This window comes from Phascolarctos cinereus, unplaced genomic scaffold (genome assembly GCF_003287225.1).
Source record: "Phascolarctos cinereus isolate Bilbo 61053 unplaced genomic scaffold, phaCin_HiC Scaffold_2;HRSCAF=192, whole genome shotgun sequence".
Classification (NCBI taxonomy): Eukaryota; Metazoa; Chordata; class Mammalia; order Diprotodontia; family Phascolarctidae; genus Phascolarctos; species Phascolarctos cinereus.
The window spans coordinates 164,569,316-164,591,679 of NW_027555625.1; the positions used below are offsets into that span (position 1 = coordinate 164,569,316).

At 37.5% G+C, this 22,364-nt stretch overlaps 2 protein-coding genes across 9 annotated transcripts in view; one reads left to right on the top strand and one right to left on the bottom strand.

Moving 5' to 3' along the window:
* The window catches only part of MACROD2 (mono-ADP ribosylhydrolase 2), a 2,138,630-nt gene extending 2,130,241 nt beyond the window's left edge, over positions 1-8,389 (bottom strand). For 2 of the 6 annotated variants that reach the window (XM_078149710.1, XM_020986265.2), the window contains exons 1-2: positions 7,976-8,181; positions 4,169-4,285 (exon numbers count right to left, since the gene is read on the bottom strand). In XM_078149710.1, the coding sequence (XP_078005836.1) occupies positions 4,169-4,285; positions 7,976-8,021 (163 nt within the window). In that variant the 5' untranslated portion in view covers positions 8,022-8,181. Of the gene's footprint in view, positions 1-4,168; positions 4,286-7,975; positions 8,186-8,215 lie in introns of those variants that run through there. The other 4 variants (XM_078149713.1, XM_078149712.1, XM_078149709.1 and 1 more) reach the window with 3 other exon arrangements.
* A 10,160-nt stretch (positions 8,390-18,549) lies between these two features.
* The window catches only part of SEL1L2 (SEL1L2 adaptor subunit of SYVN1 ubiquitin ligase), a 164,380-nt gene continuing 160,565 nt past the window's right edge, over positions 18,550-22,364 (top strand). Inside the window, exons 1-2 of one of the 3 annotated variants that reach the window (XM_078149715.1) lie at positions 18,550-18,708; positions 20,236-20,278. In XM_078149715.1, coding sequence (XP_078005841.1) covers positions 20,251-20,278 — 28 coding nt within the window. In that variant the 5' untranslated portion in view covers positions 18,550-18,708; positions 20,236-20,250. Of the gene's footprint in view, positions 18,709-20,161; positions 20,279-22,364 lie in introns of those variants that run through there. The other 2 variants (XM_078149714.1, XM_020986232.2) reach the window with 2 other exon arrangements.

The window sequence follows — 22,364 nt, forward strand, 5'->3', positions numbered from 1 at the left end:
ATCTACAGTACATTGTTCACTTCTAAGTGCCATGGGTCCAGAAAAGGGCAAAGAAGAAGATGAAAAGGCTTAAGTTTACGTCGCATGAAGATCAACTGAAGAAATGAGGCAGGTGGAAATAGAAGAGAAGCCTAAGAGGTGATGTGATGCTATCTTTGAGTATCTACAGGGATATGATATAAAGAAGGGTTTATACTTATTTTTATTAGTCCAAGTAAACAGAACCAGGAACAATGGATGAAAGTTGCAAAGGGGAAAATTTAAACTTGATACTGGAAAAACCTTCCTAATAACTAGAGCTGACCCAAAGCGGAAAAGCTGTCTTCACAGGTAGTTTGTCCTCCCTCTTTTCTAATATGATGTAGTCAGAATTCTTTTTGGATAAAATGGCCACTGTAATCCTTTCCAATCCCAAAATTCTGTGACTCTGTACTCTCCTGCTTTTTTTTTTGGACAGTTAGTAGACCAAGCAGATCTGGGAAATATCATAGCTAGACATGATGGCAACAATGATAACTTGTTAAGATAACTCCCATTTTTATACAGAAATAACTCCTTACGGTAATTTCCATTAAAGTGCTTGCGCCACAACAAGTCTTATGAAGTATGTAGTACAAGTATTATTACCATATTACAGAAGATCCTCAGTTTTGAGCCTCAAAGGAGATAAGTGGTTTACCTATGGTCTACACAGCCAGCAAGTGAAGGAGCTTTATAGAGGAAGCACTTTATAAAATCCTGTAAAATTTACGAAATGCTTTATTCTACCTGGATTTCAGCAAGAGATTTGACAAATTCTTTCATGATATCCTTAAGATATGTGACTTAATAATAGTACTCAAAGTACAATAAATAATGGATTGATATTGATTTGAAAGGACATCTCTAATGAAGTGCCATGGGGTCTGTCCTTAGTCCTGTTCAACATGTTATCAGTGACTTAGGTTAATTTTTTTATCCATTTTATGAAGGACAGTAAGCTAGGACAGATAGCTAATACATTAAATGATAGAATCAGAATGCAAAAAGATGTATAAGTGGGGAAAATTGTGAGAATATAATAATATTAAATTTAATAGTGACAAATGTAAAGTACTCTGCTTGGGGATTTAAAATGCATAATTATATATGAGGATTATATGGCTAGACAGCAATTCATACAAAACAACTATAATCTACAGGTTTTAATGGACAATGAGCCCAACATGACATAACAATGAGACATGGCAACCCAAAAAAAGCTAATGTGATACAAGCAAAAGATCCAAAAGCAGTGAGTTGGAAACCTCAAGTACTCTGCCCTTAACAGATAACATTTCAAGTATTAGTTTAGCCCATTATATGTTATTTTATTTTTCCCTCACCAAGTTATCTTATATCAATAATAATAACAACAACAATAATAAAAACTCACATTTATATAGGATTTTAAGGTTTGAAAGGCCTTTACATACCTTATCTCATTTGTTTATCACAACATACCCTGGGATAGGTGCTATAATCATACCCATTTCACAAATGAAAGAATTTAATCTCAGCAAAATTAAATAAGCTTCCCAGGATCATACAAGTACTAAGTATCTGAAGCAGGAATTGAACCTAGGTCTTCCTGGTTCCAAATCCAGAGTTCTACTTAATTACTCATGCTGCCTTTATGTACTATTGCCCCAGTAGAATATAAGCTCCATGAAGGCAGGCATAATTTTCCATTTTGTTTTCATATCTCCAAGAGGGAACACAGTGCCTCAATTATAGCAAGTGCTTACTAAATGCCTGATGACTTAAATTATGATAGGTTTCTTCCTAGTGCTATGCTGCACTAGAAGCAATTAGCATCAAACACCTAACTCTAGATATGGTCCCTGATTTTCACTGAAATCAGAGAAAAGCAGTAGGAATACAACCAAGTCTTCTATGCTACTTTGTTCCATCCAAAGACAGCAAATCATACATGCAGGAATGGAGTGACATACTAATAGAACTCTAGCATGAACAGAAAGGTAGCAAATGAAAATAACAAATAACAGCTTCACCTAACTTTTAGAACAATTATCAAAAATATTTTTTTTCCTTTTGAAACTTCTGCAACTTATCATATATATTAATTTGCACTAGATATATGCACTTGCAAAAGTCTTATTTTGATATTTTACCAACAATACAATACTTTGGAATAGATTAGCCCAAAATATTTACAAATATAGGGAGGAATAATAAAAACATATAATGGATTTTTAAAAAGTACCTGCCTTCTACTCTTCTCTAACCTAACCATCAACCTTCCAAATCTATCAGATTAACATATTTTAAAAATTTAATAGAATCTAGTTAATACATAATTGTCACTTTTTAACCTTTTAACCATAATCTAAGAATAAAAAATTGAATTCAACTAAATAATGCAAACTTAGAGGAAAATAAAAATGACATATATCACATATATAATTTTACATGATTTCACTGTGCTGAAATGTCTGTACTGTAGACAAAAAAAGTCTTCCATTGAAAACTTACCTGTGATCAGTTATGACAAAATAATGAATTTGTTATTAATTCAATTTTATTCTAACTCCATCTTTAATATGGAATTATATTTAAATTCCTAAGTTTGCTCCCTTCTTACAAATCAGCTGTTTCAAATAATATTCTGCTAGCTAAGCTCAGAAACTTACTTTGGAAAATGTCAGAATTTTTTTTTATTAAACACATGTAAAATATATAATCACACTTAAAGGATGTGCAGTTTCATTGGTGTGGATACTCCCTCTACTGACACAGATCTCAACATCTGCAAGTTTTTAGTAGACAATCTCTAAGGGTGGTTGTGACCAAAAAATTCATCACCCTTTCTCCAACTTGGTGATAGGCTTCTCAACCTGTAGGTTGGTCCTTGAATGACAGACACACTAATCTATATCTCCAGGCCTGTTCATGAAGCCTTATGAAGGCTTTCCATCTTAGAAGGGCCTGTCAAAGCTTGTGGTCTGCCAGTAGATTTCAAGAACCTGGGTTATTTCCATACCACAAGAGGCATCAAAGTAGAACTTTAGTGGAATTAAAAATATATAACTATGTAAATATGGATATATATATATATACATATATATACATATATATACACATATATATATATACACACACACACCACACACACACACACGTGTGTGTGTGTGTGTGTGTGTGTGTGTGTATGTGTGTGTATGGATAGAGAGGCAGATATAGATAGTGGCTTGGACCATTAAAAGAAAAATATAACATTATAGTTACATTCATGCTTAAAGTTACTCCTATCTTTGCTATCTTTTCCTAAGTTTACATTTTTAAAAAGCAACTTTGAAAAAGAAAAAAATGCTTAATTCTTCTTGTCTTTTAAATTTTTTCAGTGTGCCAAGCATTGATTAAATACTGTTAATGGAAAGCACAAATTCAAGACACATAATGTATACTGTATTTTTTAAAATGTATACAGATGTGAAATGAGTCAACTGTAGGAAAAGGCTGATGCCAGTCATTTGCTACAAAGTTAGGAAGACTCATGTTACAGGGTATTACTAAAGGCATATTTTAAATGATTATTTACTTGAACTTCCATTTCAAGAAAATAGGTATAGATTCATGAAGGGCTACACATACCAAAAATTCACCATTTTGTGTAGGAATTAGAAAAAATACATGCCTCAAGTAATAATTGTAATGACAATATTATCTGGTAATATTTAATGTTTTACATTTCACAAAGCACTGTGTAACCATGACGTAAAGAGGACATACACGTATCATTCCCACTTTTAAAGATAAAGAAGGTTCAGAGGTTAAAAGTCTCAGTCATGGTCTCCCAACACGCACATTTCTGAGTAGGAACTCAAATCTGTCTTTCTGGATCCAAGTTCAGTGTTCTTTCAGCTATACTACAAAGTAGCATACATCATAACATTATTCAACTACATTAATTCAATTTCAATTAAAACAAATACCAATAATAATTTCAAATAGCAGAAAGTAATACCTCCTTTTACCAACTGTTAGTAGCTGTTATGCCCTTTCTGCTGAAGTTCTAGAGAGAGGCTTATACCCTTTCTGCTGAAGTTCTAGATCCAGGGTTACACTTTTCCTGCTGAAGTCTTCAATAAAAGGCTACAATGTAACAGCTGCACACTGTAAAACTCACCGTCATTCTGGCTTTTGCTCTTCATTTCTTCCTTCCATGATGGAATGTCTTTCAAAGGAACATAATCCCTCACGTATTCTTTGCGTCTCTCTTCCAAGGTCATCTTCAGTAAACGTTCTTTTAAAAAAATGCAAATCGTCATTTTTATTTTTTAAACTTTAAAACTTAGTATTATTTTGCATTTAAGTTTTTAAAATGTTACTGGCCTCATGAAAAAGTTGAAGTGCTCTTGAGTAACACTCCCAATAAAATAATTTCACAATTTTAAGTATTAAATACTTAATAAATTGTAGAATTTTAGAGGTGAAAGAAACTTTAGAATTAATCTCATTTTGCTGAAAAACTGAGGCCTAAAGAGATGAAATGACTTGCCCATTTTCTTTCCACTATTGATAAAACCTGGTCACCTTACTCCCAATCAAGAATCTTTGCCCTATACCCTGCTGCCTCTCAATTTTTTTGGACTGATTAAGGATAAAAGTAAAATAAATTTTACTCTGGAAGAAAAAAATAGCCAATGTTCATAACATCCATGTTTAGTTGAGGAAGAGTACTTCATGTTATTCTTTAAAAAAAAATAAAAATAAAAATATTTACAATGATTAGTTACTGTTGAGATTTGAGAAGATGATCTGTACCTGTGATTTCATGGTATGAGGAACTCTAGTTGAGGAAATTCCCTCTACCAATGCAAATTAGCAATTCCTCTGCAATGTAAGATTCTTAGTAAATTATTTAGGGCACCCTGCCCATGGTCACACACTTAGAATGTTAGAGACAAGATTTGTACCTAGGTTCTGACTACAGGGCTAGATTTTTATCTATTATATAGCACACTGCCTCTCACTGTTTAGGTTCAGAGAAGTTATAAATAACTGGTTTTATAAATGTTAGTCATAACTTATAGGAATGTCATTTGACACTTTTCATACTGTAGTGATTTAAAATTTTAAATGAGAAAACAAAAACAATAAAGGAAACAAAAACAACAAAATATCAAAAGCAAAACCCACCTACAACTATATAGAAGATAATTCACATTGGAAACTTGAAATTATAAAACATATTTTGATAAAATGTAAGCTGTCTATCTCCAGTATAATGTTCTTTTAAGATTCAGGTTCAAAAATTCAGAGCCAAGGACATTAATTTACCAATGTATGGACTTGAGAACTTTAGCAGGCTATTTCTTTAAACCAGAAAATAAATAAATATGTGGGAATAAACATATTAATTTCATAGGAGTACAAGGGGCTACTTCAGCATTATGTAAAACTTATTCTTAAAGAGAAAAGCAGTTCACTTCTTAACAAATACTGTCCACATGAATCACCAAAACATGCACAATGTAATCTAAAACAATAACGCAGGCAAGCAAACATCTATTTTTATTTAGACACCAAGTTCAAATAAGTCTGCATGGGGTCTTGTCATTTCAATGAGGTATGTCAACATTACTTCATAATTTAACAACTTTAAACAAAAAAGTCATATATTTTCTAATAGGATGACTATTTAAAGTGCATAAATCCTACTTCCTCTTTAGTATTAACTGAGATGTTAACAGCTCTCAGAAAGGGAGGTCTCACTACTTTGGAGAGTAACAATCTTTAACGTGTAAGTAATCTAACAGTAGATTCTGAGATAATTCATCAACACAATCACACTTAAGTTTACATTAAAGACTTCAGGTTACAAAATTTCTCTGAAATAAAAGTTACAAGCATAATAGCTAATTTAGCTTGGGCCCACAGGCATCTTTATTATTATGTGCCATCATGATTGTGCATTTGTTTCTTCATGATTGTATAAACTGGTTACTTTTCTCTCTATGCAAATAGAAGCAAAAATGGAAAAAGAAGTTTTAAAACATCTGTTAGTCATTTATAGCTGTATGGCTATTAAAAGACAATAATACATGGTGTATTTAAAATTGGGAAACTATTTCTTTGTTATGGTGGAAAACAGATATTAAGTAATAATTTCATTTTAATCAAAATATGTAACAAAAATTTTTTCCACTAATATGCAATCATTGCTGTTAATTTTAAGATCTCAGGATCAGGAATAAAGATATATGTAATGGATTTTTAACAATATGTAAAACAAAGGTTTAAATCCTGTCTTTTCAGAAGGGCTATATGCTGTAGTTAAAATAATTGTTACCCCAAAAAAGAAAATTTACTACCAACTAAAGTTACCAGATTGCCTAAAATTCACTAAGTTCCTTTCCAGTGTTTTATTAGGACTCAAGCTTAAAGTCTTAATGTCATCATCAGTAACGAAATTTATTGGAAGGCTAGATGTTTTAGTACTCTATAAAAAACACTGTACATAAAATGGCACATAAGCTGATATCTTAGAGATCATTTTTCTAAGGTTCTAGTTCTATTTTGTTACATTAAAATATATCGGTCTTCCATATGCTTCATTTTGACAGGATTTGTTTTGACTTATAATTGTCATAATGGCCTTTACTAAAATTCTAAAAAGGAGGGAGGGTGGAATGCCTCCCAGTGGTGCTGTTTGAGAAAGACTCTATGGAGTTCTTTTTCAGTTTAAATCTCTTTCTTATCTTCTTTGTTTGCCCTTCTTGCCCATAAGGACTAGGACTTGAAATAGAAGTTTCCAATTTTTAGGTGGTAGTTTACAAGATGTTCAACTTTCCATCTATTCACTGCTTGATATTCCCACAGAGAATACTGTATACATTTAGACTACCTTACAGGGTGATGTACTGAGAGCAGTAGCACTGTAGGTATGTTTTTACATTTTTGTAAAAAGCAAAAGAGAGAAGGGAAAAAGAAATTAAAAGAAAGAGTATGTCAAAGAATGTGCTTTGTATAAAAACATCCTTTCCTGAAACGTCATTTTTTCCTTAAAAAGATATACAAAACGATCAATATAGGTTGTTGTTTTTTTAAAAACACAAAATCAATGACACTGACAATATCGACCGACTTGGATAAGCCTTGATATACACAAATATTAGGGAGCCTGTCCAAGACAGTGACATAAGTAATAAGAGCTTACTCCAAGAAACTAGTTTATCAATGGGGAGACAGAGAAAGAAAAACAACTATGGACAAGAAAAAAAAAAGCAGAGATTACTTTAAAGCTACTTATCCTACACTGACCCCACCGTTTGGGGTCAACTTCACATCGTATATACTTATCTGTTTAGGAGTGCCCACCTAGTAGAAATAATAGCCACACTTCAATCAAGTCAAATGGGACAGGGAGGAAAGACAAAACTACAAAGGTGTTGTCATTTTATGCCAATGAAAAACAAGGACGGGACAGGTCGGAGGGGGGTGGGGGGACAGAAGTGGGAGCTGGAAAAAACAGCAGCCACCACTGCCAGGTGACAGTCAGGTCGGCACGTGCAGGTGGATGTGTGAAGGTTCCAGCTGAGGCTGGAGATGGAGGGGAAAGGGGGTTGGGGGGGTGGAGAGAACAGGACAAAATCCTTCCAGGTCCAGGTCCCAACCTGGAAGGACGGAAAGGAGAAGACAAAAACAAACATCTAAGACCAAAGTGCAAGGGCAGTCTGGGAGGACCACAGTGGGGGTTGTGTATGTGTGTGTGCCCGTGCACGTGTGTGCACACTTCTGTGTGCATGTACGGGGATGGGGACGGGGATGGGGGGGGGTGGGGGGGGCACCACGAGCAACAGAAAGCTCGAGCAGAGGAGGGAGCAATCAAAGAAGAGGAGGGACGGCAGCCCGAGCGGAGGGCGGTACGGCAATCCCACCCCCATTCACCCACAACCATAAGCCACCCCGAGAAAATAAAGGGGCCGGTTACCTTTCTCCTCTTTCCACACCTTTTTCTTCCTGTTGCTGGGGTACATGTTGCCGTGGGGGTGGCTGGCTTTGAGCTGCAAGTTCCCCAGGCTCACAGGAAAAAAGGGGGGTGTGTGCGCGCGCGGGGTGGGAGGGGGAACTCGGGGAAATCCAAAAAGTGAAAGAGTCTCTGCCCCCCCCCCGCCCGCAGCCGCCGCCGCCGTCCCCCCTTCCTCCGGCTCTCCCTTCCCCGTGTCCTCACTGCCTCTCTCTTGCCTCGGGCTCCGGCTCCGATTCCCCCTCGCAAGACGCCCCGGGAGCTGCAGCCGCTACAGCAGCAGCAGCGGCGTCGGCAGCGGCAGCAGCACCAGCGGCGGCGGCAGCAGCCCCTCAAAGCCTGTCAACTAGGTCACGCCTCGCTCTAACCTAACACCCTCGCAAAGGCCCCGCCTCCCAGCTGCTGGGCGACGGCGCCTCCCATTGGCTGAACGGTCCGCCAGTCTCTCCTCTCCCCCCTCCGCGGGCAGGGGCTTCGGCCCCATGGCGCAGGCGCAGGCGCAGGCTCCCCATCCCGACGCTGTGGACGTTGGGGAGCAGGAAAAAGGAGAAAAGAATAGGGAAGTGGGGGAAGCGGGGCGGAGGGAGTGAAAGGAGAGAAGGGAAAGAAGGCAATAGGAAGGGACGGGGCGGAGCCAGAGGGAGGGCCAAGCCTGCTGGAAGGGGAGGGCTGAGGTGCCTCCTTTGCCGTTGGAAAGTGTTTGAGAGTTGACCTTAGAATGCTGCTTACAAGTAATACGTGGACTGCATGGATGACAAGCGACGTAGCAGATAAGTTATCAAAAATAATCAATTCAACTAGCATTTACTCAGCGCCCACAAAGCAAAAAGCGCTGTGCTAGGCGCAGGGGATGCGAAAATGAAGAATGGTCCAGTCCCTGCCTTCAAGGAGCTTCTCTTCCACTGGATGAGGGCTCATTCAGGGAAGCAAACCGAGGCACCGGGCAAAATAGATGAAATATATACGTCCTGGTAATAGCAAGAAGGTGGTATATATAGCACATAACTGGCCTCGAAGTCAGGAAGTCCTGAGTTCAAATCTCTGCCTTTGATACTAAGGGTGAATTACTAACTACTCTTTTACCAGGGTTTCTTACCTCATTTACAAAATGGGGACAAATCCATAGGACTGTCCTTACAGGGTTATAAGGATCAAAAGAAAATGAATATAAAGCATTTTACGAAAATTTTAAGTGCTATCTAAATGAGAGGTAGCATGTAATGAGTAGAAAGCTGTTCTAAAAGCCAGGAAGACCTGCATTCAAATCCTAACTCACACCCATGTTGGCTGCATGACCCTGGCCAAGTCATGTAACTTCTCAGTGCTAGGCTAGGCAACACTCCAAATCTGAGAGCTGATGAGGTCTTTTGCATTGGTGAAGGAAGTATCCTCTTTCCTAGTTCCCTGTGCCAACAAAATCACAGGTCTAGTCTTTATATATCAAACATTGTTATGACATTTGGGGCTGTCAGGTCAATTATTATTTATTAAAGGAACTGCAGCTTGTCTTACACTTCAAGACTGAGGGAGGTTACAAAACTGCCCAGCACTTGAACAGAAGGAAACTGGAGTAAAGTCACTCAGGCATTTAGCTGTTCAGATGATAGGATCATAGATTTAGAGCTGGAAGGGACCTGAGAGGTCATCTAGTCAACCCCCTCATTTAATGCATTAGGTTAAGTATTTTATACATAGAAGGAAGGGGAATGGTGATTCAGGGATTTCCTTAGGACATATATAGATGAGAAATCTTGTGGCATTGGTTTATGGGATAAGCAAGATAAGACAATAGTGTAGGGGGCTTGACAAGTAATGACACAAGGAGAGACACAAAAAAGATACCACTTTTTATAAACGTACAAGTTTTTAAATACCATAAGATTCTGCTCAAAGGGGCCTATAGGCATTTATATAAAATAAATTATGTGTGTCATAGAGAAAAGGCTCAAAGGCTACAGAAGACCAAAAAAAAAGGCAAACTTTCCAAACTTTTTCTCCACTGAGTACTAAAATCCTTTTACTTTTCTTAACAAGGGAGACACCCAGCAAAGGCTGAAACGATGGGAAAGTTGATCAACAAAATTAACAAAAATATTTTAATTAATTAAATTTAGTTAATTTAATTTAAAATTTCATTGAGATGATCTGAGAGATATTGTTGCTACAATGACAGTGTTTACTAATGCCCCACCTCCATGAATCAGCCACCTAAGCAAACTCTTAGATGTTTGGAAATTTTCCTAAAACTTCATCACAATGTATAATAAGCCCTTAATCAAAAAGAAAGGATCGTAGGACTTTTAGCTACTGAATAAAAGGCAAATAATGCCACTTAGGAAACATCTTGTGACTGGTCTGAGATCAATCTTAGGCTATATTTAAAAAAAAAAAAAACGGTTAGGCTACCAGTCATTTCAGTTTAGCTGTGGTCCAGTCAAACAGGGGAGAATTCCAGGTCTGAAACTACCTTGAGGAGGCAGACTCTTACATGTGTGCAAGAGGGGCAACAAGAGGGAAATTGAGCTCAGAAGCAGTGTTATATTACCTCCCCCCATTTGACCATATTATCAAAAATATGAACCAGGAAGAGCCAACACATCAAGCCAAGAGCAGAAGAAAACACACCAAGAACACACTGAAGAAAGACACAGACTAATACGCAGGCAAAAAAATAAGCCACTCTAGCAAAGAGTCAATTTCAAGGATTATGAACCTTTGCAGAAAGAAGTATAGCCTAAGGACTATATAAGGACAATGACCATCTGAGCCTAGTGTAGAGCTATACCTAAGGGGAACTTCGTGAGGACTCTATGAAGAGAGGAAAAAACTTCCAGTAACCAGGAATTGTGAGTGCCAAGATGGAATTGACCTTCAATCTACTGACATTCAACTGAGCCACAACCTTTGAAAAAGGTTTCAGTGTCCAATGGGACATAACTAGCTGAATGCAGTATCTGCCTCAGAGGCTGAGACACACACTGAGAACAAATTAGGCGCACCAAGGAAACAGCCCTAGGGAGCTAACCACTGAGAGCAGAAAATGCCAACTATGGACTCAAGAAAGACCTTCCAGTAACAGCAGTTGTGTACTTACTCTCTGGCCATGTGTATTCTCTACATGTGTACCTCACTACCATCATACTTTAAGATTTGTCACACTACCTCTAGGAACTTGGTATGTGCAAAGGGAGAATGCACCCCTAGTTTAAGAGTGGATGTTTTGTGCTAGCTACTCTTGCTAGCTCACCTTAGTAAATAGTTTTTGTAAAAGGTAATTAAGTCTAGCTGACTGATTGTCAATGGGAAGCCCACTGGGGGAGGCTCATAAGCAACAGTATAAGAAACTCCCAGCCCTTCATGAGGAAAGTAGTAGCAGCCTTCCTCTAGAAACCAAGTATAAATTAAGGACATTATGGTAGAGAGAATGCAAATACTGAATGGACATCAACTAAAATAATTTTAAGGTCCTCTATTTTCAGGGACCTAATGGAGGGATTCTTTATCTAGTACTTTCACTCTTAGATACCTTAGCTTTCAGGGATATAGTTGAGAAAAAATAGCACTTTTTTATTTTGCTTTCGACTGTAACTAGATAGTCTTTTCCAATATGATTCTTTACAAATCAAACAAGTTCCTTTTTGAGATTAACTCTTGCTTGTTTGTATATTTATGGACAGATGTTTATTCTGTTTCTATACCCCATTAACTACTTCGGTCTGCTTAAAGCACACTACTATAGCCCATAAATGTTCCTAGAGCTAGACTGCTTGCCTTATTGTGACATGAGTCCAGACTATTTGTCTGAAATTCTTATGGACTTGCAGGTCTACAGAATGAGGCTTGCCTATGGCTCAGAAACCTCAAATGATCAATCATATGTGTTAAACTCATTTTAAGAGCTTTATACCTCTTTGGACTTTTTTGAGTTTGTTTTCCTTTTTAGTTAGCCTGCTTATCTGGTGTGTAATGAGTTGGGAACTCCATTTAGATTGCCCTCATGCATTGGAAGCATCCTTTAGGGAAATTTCATTTGCCTTAACTAAAGGAATTCAGAGGAAATTTTTGTCTAGACCTCTGTAGTATCATCTTACATATGAAAGGCATCACTGGATATAGTTTTGGTACACCTTGTATGGAAAGGGACACTAGGACATGCTTTGTCTAGGCCTCCAATTAAGTTGTCCTATATGTTAAGAAGAGGCCTGGAAGATTTTCATTCTGGACAGTTTGGTTTCAATCATGAAGGGGGCAGGGGGACAGAAAGAGAGAGAAAGACAGAGAAGGTAATTTTTAGCTGCCTCTGGGTTCTTAATAACTGTCATAAATAACCCATACCTATTTTAGAAGTTCTGTCTGGACTAGGCTTTCCCTCTGAGGAGGGAAACTTGATTTCTTTTCTTTCTTGTTATTTTGGATCAAAGAAGGTCTCCTTTGCAAGCCCCAAGGCAAGCAGCAACCTGTTAGAATTTTGTAAAATGATATATTTATTAATTTGTATAATCACGTGTTTGAAAATATAAATGAATGTTATTTTCTCATTTGTTTATGAACTGTGCCACATGGAGTTTTCTGAAACTCTTTAGTAGAAGGCACTGGAAAAAGACAATGCTTGAACCTCCCCAAGTCACCAAAGTGCTCTCCAGGATTTGGGACTATGGACTTTGCCAAAAACACCCCAGTTGATTTGCAAAGGAATCATGTAATCCATTTGAAAGGATTATGGGACTTTTGGCCACTGGATGATACCACACAGGAAACTGCCTGTAATTGATGAGATCAAGTCACACCTCTTGGGCAGTGTACAAGAAGAGCAGTCAGCCCAGTAGTAGGTTCAGTTTAGCAATGGGACAGTCAAGTGGTGGTGGACTACAGACCCTGGGAGAGCCTTACTAAAATGGTCTATTAAAAAACAATTGGTATACTACATCTTCTCTTCCCCTTCCTCCCTCCCAAGCCTATGACACATTCTCTGACAAGTATATACAGAGTCCAGGAGAAGTGTGGACTCAAATTTGGAGTAAAATGGTAGTGAGGGCCATTATATTTCCCTTTAGTGTAGCTCTCTTCTGGGTTCCAAAGGCCTTTGAAGAATTCAGACCTTTTTGTATATACTGAGAGACAGTAAGGAAGAGATTGAGCCTAGAGAAAATGTTATACTACTTCCTTTTGTCTCTTCCAGCCCCCAAATTTGACCATGTTATTAGAAAGACTGGACTAGGAAGAGCCAGGAGAAGGAACCACACCAAGGACATACTAAGAATAAACACAGATTAATGTAGCTTCATAGGGATAAATTGCTCAAGGAGAAAGGCATCTTTAAGGAGAATAATCCTTTGTATCAGAGAGAAGTGCAACTTATGAATTTTTTAAAGACACTGACCTTTGGAGCCTAGCAAAAAGCTACACCAAAGGAAAATGTAATATCTCTCACTACCATTTTACTCCAAGTTTGAGTCCACGCTTCCCCTGACTCTGTATATACTTGTCAGAGAATATGTCGCAAGTTGAGGGGGAGGGGAAATAGACAAGAAGGAGAAGGAAAGATGTGTACCAATTGTTTTTACTAGCCCATTTTAGTAAATACCTTTGCTAAAAAGCTAATTGAGGCTACAGGCTGACAATCAATGAGAAGCACTGGAGTGAGGGTTTGTGATAATACTAGAAACCCAGGCCTTCAGGGTTGCTATTAGGACCTCAAAAGTAGCAGTCAACTGACTCTCCTCTGGGGAACCCAATGGATAAGAGTGAGTTTGTAGAGGAGCCCAATAGGGGTTACTACAACTATATGTAGCATCTGGGGGAAACCCTTCCAATTAACATATAGGTTGCCCCAGATTCAAAGTGCTTTGTCAGTTGTTGTCCATCCTTCATTTCTAAAGAGGACCAGTGACTTCACAAGTGATATCTTGACTTGCCCATGAATTGGATTTCAGTGAGGCAGAGCTGCATAAAGTCATCAGCCTCACTCTCTCTTCCAGAGTTATTGAAGTCCAGTGGCAAGATTAAAGTCAAGATAACTGGTAATAGCCTGGGATGTAGGGGATGACCTTGGCATCTTCGGTGTCTGACCAACCTCTAAGCACTCCACACTACCTGCTTCAGCCACCTTCATAGCCATTGGAACAAATTGTTCTCATCCACTAGTCCAGCCAGGAAAAATTTTTACCATGCTTGGGGTAGACATCCTCCTGACCCACAGATGGGTTTGACTTCTGTCCATTACCCTCAACCTGTTTTAACCTGTCTTTGAGACAGTTTTACCACTGGATGGCCACTGTACATGCTAAGGTTTACAGGTGAGAGTTGGAGTCAGAAGAGTTGGGGGCATCTATACAGAGATACCTCAGAGAATACTGTGGGTTTGGTTCCAGAACACAGTAATAAAGTAAGTATCACAATAAAGCAAGTCACATTAATTTTCTGGTTTCCCAATGCATATAAAAGTTATATTTACACTATACCATAATCCATTAAGTGTGTAATAGTACTATGTCTAAAAAATATATATACTTTAATTTTAAAATAATTTTATTTATTGCTAAAACAAAATGCTAACCATCATCTGAGCCTTCAGTGAGTCATAATTTTTTTTGCTAGTGGAGGGTCTTGCCTTGATTGATGGCTACTGACTGATCAGGGTAGTGGTTGCTAAAGGTTAGGGTGGCTATGGCAAGTTCTTAAAATAAGACAACAATGAAGTGCACCACATTGATTGACTCTTCCTTTCACTCTAAAACTCATGTAGAGTTATTAATTGGCCTAATTTCAATATTGCTGTGTCTCAGGGAATAGGGAGCCTAGAGGACAGGAGAGAGACAGGGAACAGCCCCTGGGTAAAGCAGTCAGAACACACACACACAACATTTATCAATTAAGTTCACTGTCTTATGTGGGCATGGTTCATGATACCCCAAAACAATTGCAAGAGTAACACCAAAGATCACTGATCACAGGTCACTGAAAAAAAAAATAATGAAAAAGTTTGATATGTTACCAAATGTGACAAAGAGACACAATGTGAGCATATACTATTGGAAAAATGGCACCAACAGATTCATTCAATGCAGGGTCACCACAAACCTTCAGTTTTTAAATACAAAACAAACACAAACCACCACTATATCTGTGAAGTACGATAAAGCAAAGTTCAACAAAATGAGGTACGCCTGTAAAATGGCAATAATCCTCACATTACCAATCTCACAGCTTCATTGTTTTCAACATAAAGAGCTTCCAAATTTGTAAAATTATTTGCAAATGTAAACTATTTCTAAAAATGAAATATGATCTTGAAAAGCTTGAAATGTAAGCAAAAAAAAATTCTACTTAGCCCCAGAAGGAGAAACTAGGGAAAAAAAGATTATAATGGAATGAAAGGTGGAAAGGGTTAGCTACCAACCCCCTCACTTTAGATCTTCAAGCAAAAGTTAGATTGTCACTTATTGGGTATACTTTCTAAAATTATTCTAAATTTAAAAACAAAAACAAAACCACAATGAAAATAAAATATGAAATCATGAGGTTCCATTTCATACCTCTTTTTAAAAAAAAAAAAGTAAAGTATATAAATTCCACATTTACTTTCAAATTGTCTTGTTTGTCTATACTTCTTTCTGAACTTCCTTCTGTTTTCTTTATGCATTTTGAATGTTTCATTGGCCTTTTTGAGAGGATAGAGAAGGAGACGTCACTACTGCTAATTGGACATATTTTTAGAAGAGCTTATTTTTAAGATTTTGGTTGGATTAGGTGGTCTCTGAGGCCAACTCTGACAATCTATGATTTTGTTCTTTCTTATAGTTTCTTCTTTGAGAACAGGAAATCTTTTTTGTTTTATGATAATTCACATCATCTTGAACAATGTCAAGTCAATAAATTTTGTCATGTCTATGATGCCAACAATGATGAAAACTGGTGTTGAATAGGGAAAGATGACATTTAGGAGAACAGAAGAATGAATTCAATTTGAGCAGATTTTAAAGGGTTGTGAAACATTTCAATGACCCATGGGATCATAAGCCTAAGAAAATTAGAAAAAAAGCCCATAAAAATTTAAGGAGAATTTTGAAGTTCAAATATGGTACACATCTGCTTTTGCATTCCTCGTCTAAACACTGTAAAGTCTGTGTAAGTTCCTTGAGAGAATGGAGTGCCATTTTTCAAAGAATAGCTTCAAACTTCAAATCTTAGAGAGTTATCTTAGGTGCTAAGAGGTTAAGTAACTTGCCCAGAGTCACAAAACTAGTAGGTGGAAATACAGAGGTTAGAAATAGGAAATCCAAACCAAAAACCCTACCCCCTTTTTATCCAATATTCTTGTGGCCTCTGTAGATCTGCATTATAGCAAGCACTAAATAAATGTGAATTGAATTTAATTAAATTTAATTTCTGCAGGTCCAAAATATTTCAACCAGCTCTATTCCTTAGATGCTAAGAATGCTCCATGCATGGAATAGTTTGCCTGTCAGAACAATAGATAAAAGAATTTGTGACCAAATGAGATAGAAAACATTTCAGGATATACAATGGACAATTTTAATTATATTAAGTTAAAAAGTTGTTGCACAAACAAAACCAATGAAGCCAAGATTAGAAAGAAAGCAGAAAACTGGGGGAAATTTTACAGCAAGTTTCTCTGATAAAGGCCTCATTTCTCAAATATATAGAGAACTGAGTTAAATTTATAAGAATATGAGTTATCCCCTAATTAGCAAATGGTCAAAGCATATGAACAGTCAGTTTTTAGAAGAAGAAATCAAAACTAGCTATAGTTATATGAAAAATGCTTTAAATCAACATTGATTAGAGAAATACAAATTAAAACAACTCTGAGATACTACTTCACATCAGATATGACAGAAAAGGAAAATGACAAATATTGGAAGGGATGTGGAAAAATTGAGACACTAATGTGCCTTTGGTGGAGTTGTAAACTGATGACCCAACCATTCTGGAGAGCAACTTGAAACTATGGTCAAAGGGCTATAAAACTCTACCTATCCTTTGACTCAGCAGTACCACTACTACTTCTGTATCCCAAAAAGATTTTTTTTAAAAAAAGGGAAAACACCTATATGTACAAAAATATTTATAGCAGCTTTTTTGTGGTAGTAAAGAACTGGAAATTGAGGGGATGCCCCTCAACTGGGGAATGGCTGAACAAGTTCTGATTGTAATGGAATATTATATGATGAGCAGGATGCTTTCAGAAAAACCTTTAAAGACTTACATGAATTGAGGTAAAGTGAAATGAGAAGAACCAGGAGAACGTTGTACACAGTAACAGCAATATTGCACGATGATTAGTTGTGAATGACTTAGCTATTCTCATTCTCAGCAGTAAAATGATCCAAAGACAAATTTGAAGGATTTATGGTGAAAAATACTATCTACCTGCAGAGAAAGAATTGATGGAGTCTGAATACAGATTGAAGCACACTTTTTTAAAACTTTATTTTTCTTGTGGTTTTTTGGGGGGAGGAGGTCTGTATTTTCTTTCACAACATGTCTACTACAGAAATATATTTTGTATGATTGCACATGTATACTCTATATCAAATTGCTTGCCTTCTCAAGGAGGGGGGAGGGAGGGAGAGAATTTGGAATGCAAAATTTTTAAAATGAATGTTAATTGTTTTTAAATGTAATTGGAAAAATTTTTTTAATTTTAAAAATCAGAGCATGAGTCTAAAAAAAGAATAGTACTCCATGTGCACTAAATATATATATACACATATATATGTGTAGATACACATACATGTGATGTATGTTATATGTATATATGTATACATATATATCTATATTCATTTATTTCTGCTCTTGCCCTAAAGGCACTCTAATGCTGACTAAAATGTCCAGCTGACTCTCAGGCAAAGTTTATTTTTGGCTTTGACTTCATTATCCTTTGTTCCAGGGACACCTCAGCAAATGAGCAACTTATAGAACAGAATAAAAGTTTCCATCCAGAGAAGAATAGTAAGGACACATTCTACTCTCTTCGACTTATAACTCAGATAGGATGGATTGCAGAGTGTGTTCAGATCACAATATCATCAGACCCTAACAGCTGAACTGGAAAAGGGCTTTAAAGGGCGTCCAATCTAACCTTGCCCCTCAAGTTACAGATAAGGAAACTGAGACCCAGAGAGGTTAAGTGATTTTCGTAAGGTCACACAAAGAGTAAGGGGCAAAGTCATGATTTGAAACCAAGTCTTCTGATTCTGGCATTTCCAGTGTTCTTTGCTGTTTTCCCAGCTTTTACTAATGATGAACATCCCCTATGTTTAAAAAAAGTGGAATTTCCATTAGCTAATGGAAACCAGGTTAATGGAAGCAGGGGGTCTGGATATACAGGGCATCACTCACAAGATAATTTCTTCCTGTGACCCTTCCATCCACTCCAGCCAGAGGAGCAGCAAGGTATGACTGTCTCACACCCAAGCAGTGGATTGGATTCCAGGTTGAAAGTAGTTTCCTGGCATCCCATTGGCCCAGAAGGCAGGAAATGGTTGCTTAGCAACATGCCTAGACCCCACAGAGTTGGGGAGGAAAAAACCTGTGGGCTAGTCTCTTGTCTGCCTGCCTGTGCTACTAGGAAGAAGGAAGAGCAGTAGGGGTCAAGGTGCTACTGCTCAGGAAGATGAAACTCCTATTCCTGCTGATAGAGATGTGGATGATTCTTGAGGTCACAGTAAAAAGTAGGTTCTTCACTCCTTACTTGGGCCCCTTATGAATTATGGTCCTATCTATAAATGTAGCAGTGGGATGGGTGGAGGTTAGACTACAGAACCAAAAGTCAGCATATCACAACTAACTCCTTTCTTGGAAAGGAACAAGAAAAGGTAAAAATAATGGACAAAGAGGTGATACTCATTCTCAGCAATACATAGGGCAGGAAGAACATCAATAGAAAAACCCTAAAATAGTAGAATGAGGATAAGAAGAGTTTTATAGAATGGATAGGAGAAGCTTAGGCTAGGTTAGTAAGTTTAGTTAGGACTTCAGGAACATGAACACGGAAAAGCAGAGACAGTTCCAAAATCCCAATGGCAAAATCTAGGAGACAAAGAGTGAAAAAGTACAGCAGACTTAGGGATACATATGGGCCCATATGTGTATTTTTCATTAGTCTAACCCAAAACACAATTCTTCTGACTTCAATTTAAAAGTTTCCTGAAAAATTCCTGCCTTCAAAAAATCAGTTTTCTTCTCCAATCTTATTTCCCACTTTTTTTTAACAATTCAATTCAATTCAGTAAGACTTCAGGTAATTTCCCCAACTCCAGGTCAGGGAAATTCAGAGAGCTATCCCTAGGCATGGCACATGAGGGTAATCGAGGCTAAAGATTCATAGGATTCCAAAATAGGCAGATAAACAGAGGTAGCTGATGGTAGAGAAGTAGGGAAGCCTATCAAATGCAATACAGAAAAAGGCCCAGGCCATAAGAATTAACCCACACAATCCTCAAAATTCTCAAAACAAAATAGTTGGGATTGCCCTTCATCATTACCACACATTAAAAACTCATGTTGCACTTTTATGACTTCAAGTGCCAATGACAAAAATTAGCCTGATTTCACTTATGTAACAATTGGACTCCTGAAGTCTCTGAGAACTCTGGCTCTAGAGTCTCTTGCTACATACTTTTCCTAGTTCTAATATGACCATTTGGGGGTAATCAGTTGTACAAATCATAGGCTAATCCCCCATGCAATACAACATTTTATTACCGGACTTGGCAAGAATACCAATCCAACAGCATAAGATATGAAAAAGCAGTGTAAATAATAGGAGAAAATCAAACAATAGAAAGATTATTTGTCCCTTATACAAATGGATACAAATGTATTACTGTTTGAGGTGGTAGATGGGATAAAAATCTACTAGAAAAAAACTTCTAAGGAAATGAAAAACCATACCTCAGTGGATAGAGTGTGAAAATTGTCAATCATTTCCCTTCTCTCATCATGTTCTCAGTGGCCAGTATAGAGATCTGCTAACCTCCAAGCAGGCTTAAATCTACTGAATCCTCTTGGCTTGGCTCCAAGACCATTAGAATCCTAAGGCTCTCAAGTTCAAGGACACCATGTCCACTTACATCAGTCTACCTATTCTTTTGTTTCTCTACTGTGACCAAACTCTAGAACTTACCTCTATCTTATCACATCAATTGAACATTTATCATGCCAGGGATACTGGATTAATGGAACAATCCTATTCACAGGAAGCTGACATTCTAATGAAGAAGACAAGTGCATACATAGAAGGTATGAAATAAATATAAAGTTAATACATATGTTACATAGATGTACATGCACACATAAATATATACAGAGACATACAGACAGACAGTAGATAGATAGATAGATAGATAGATAGATAGATAGATAGATAGATAGATAGATAGATAGGAGTTAAATAAAAGTTAGTTGGGAAGGGAAAGCATTAGCATTTGGGGGGATGAGTCCAAGACTTAATGCAGAAATAAGATGGTGTTTAAGTCGTGTCTTAAAGGAAGAGAAAGACTCTATGGAGGAAGTGCATTCCAGGAACTATGAAGGCCAGTACAAAACAAGGAGACTGGGGATAGAGTGTCAGAGAAGGGTCAGGTTGGCTAGATTACAGAATATGGGAGAGGGATAACGTCCAATGAGTCTTCAATAATAAATTAAGATCCAGAATAGTTTGTATTTGATCATAGATGCCATAGGAAGCCACTGGAGTTTGCTGAGTAGGGGAATCATACCATTAGACTGTGCCTAAGGAAAATCACTTTGAAAATAGTGTATAGGAGGGACCAAAATGGTGAGAGACTTTAAGCAGGGAGTCACATTAGGAGGCTGTTGAAATAGTACAGCTGAGAGGTGATGAGGGACTGAACTAATACAGCAGATATGTGAGTGGAGAGACAAGATTAAGATATTGTGGAGGAAGAAATGGCACATTTTGGCAACTAATTAGATATGTGGAATGAGGGAGATTGAGCACTCAAAGATAATGACAAGGTTGCCAACCTGGGAGACTGAAAGGATGGTGGTATCTTTGACAAAAATTGGAAAGTTTAGAAGAGGGGAATGCTTAGGGTGAAAGATAATGAGTTCATTTTGGATATGTCAAGATTGAGATGTATCTGGAATATCAGTTTTGAAATTTCCAATCAGCAAACAGGTGATCTGGAAATGAAGCTCATGATAAAGACTAGGGCTAGATATATAGATCTGTAAGTCATCTGTACAGATAGTTAAAACTATGAAAGCTGATGAGTTTACTGAGTGTATACAGGAAAAAAAGAAAAGAACCTTAGAGAACTCCTCATTAGTTCTGATATGGACGATGAGCCAGTAAAGGAGATGAAGAAGGAATTATCAGATGGGGAGGAGAACCGGAACAGCACAGTGTCATAACAACCCAGAGAGGATAGAATATCCAGGAAGAGAGCAGATAATTAACAGTGCCAAATGTAGCAGATAGGTTAGAAGGATGAGGATTGGCAAAAGAGATCATTTGGTAACTTTGAAGATAAGATAGCAGTTTCAATTAAGTGATGATATCAAATGCCAAATTACCAGAGTTTGAGGAGTTAGTGAAATGAGAGGAAGTGAAGTTAATGAATGTTCAAAGCTTTTTCAAAGTTAGCTGAGAAAGGAAAGATATAGAATGACAGATAGCTTGAGGAGATGGTAGGGTCTAATACAGGGGGTTTTTTGTCAGTTTGGGTTTTTTTGGATTGGGGAGTTTTGGTCATATTTGAAGATAATAGGAAAAGAACCAGTAGATGGAGAAGTTGACAGTTTGAGGGGGGATGACTGAAGATACAATCTTCTAGAGAAATGGAGTGGGGCTGAAGTACACATGTAGAGAGGGTGGCCTCAGCACAGAGAAATGTTACCTTTGTCAGATACTGGAGGAAAGTAGGAGAGAGGGGGAGGTGATTTTAAGGAGTTTTTAGTCAATCATTCATTAAACATTTAAGTGCTTAATATATGCCAAGCACTGAGCTAAATGTTGGGGATACAAAGAAAGGCAAAAGACAGCCATTGTCCTTGAGAAGCTCATAATCTAATAGAGGAAACATGAAGAAAACAGTAGAAGAGGAAGTTCACATTTAATAGGCTCTATTTTTTTTTTTTTAGTAATGAGGTAAGATCTTCAGCTGAGAAAGATGAAGGAGAAGGAAGTAGGAGGGATTTGAGCAGGGAAGAGAAGATTTGGAATGGCCTCTGTGGGGATGAAGATAAGAAATCAATTAGGGAGGATTAAAAGACTGCCTTAATGATATGACAACCCCACTGAGTTGGATAATATGAATTTGTAATGTACACAGTCAGCTTGGTCATGAGACATCTTTCAGTC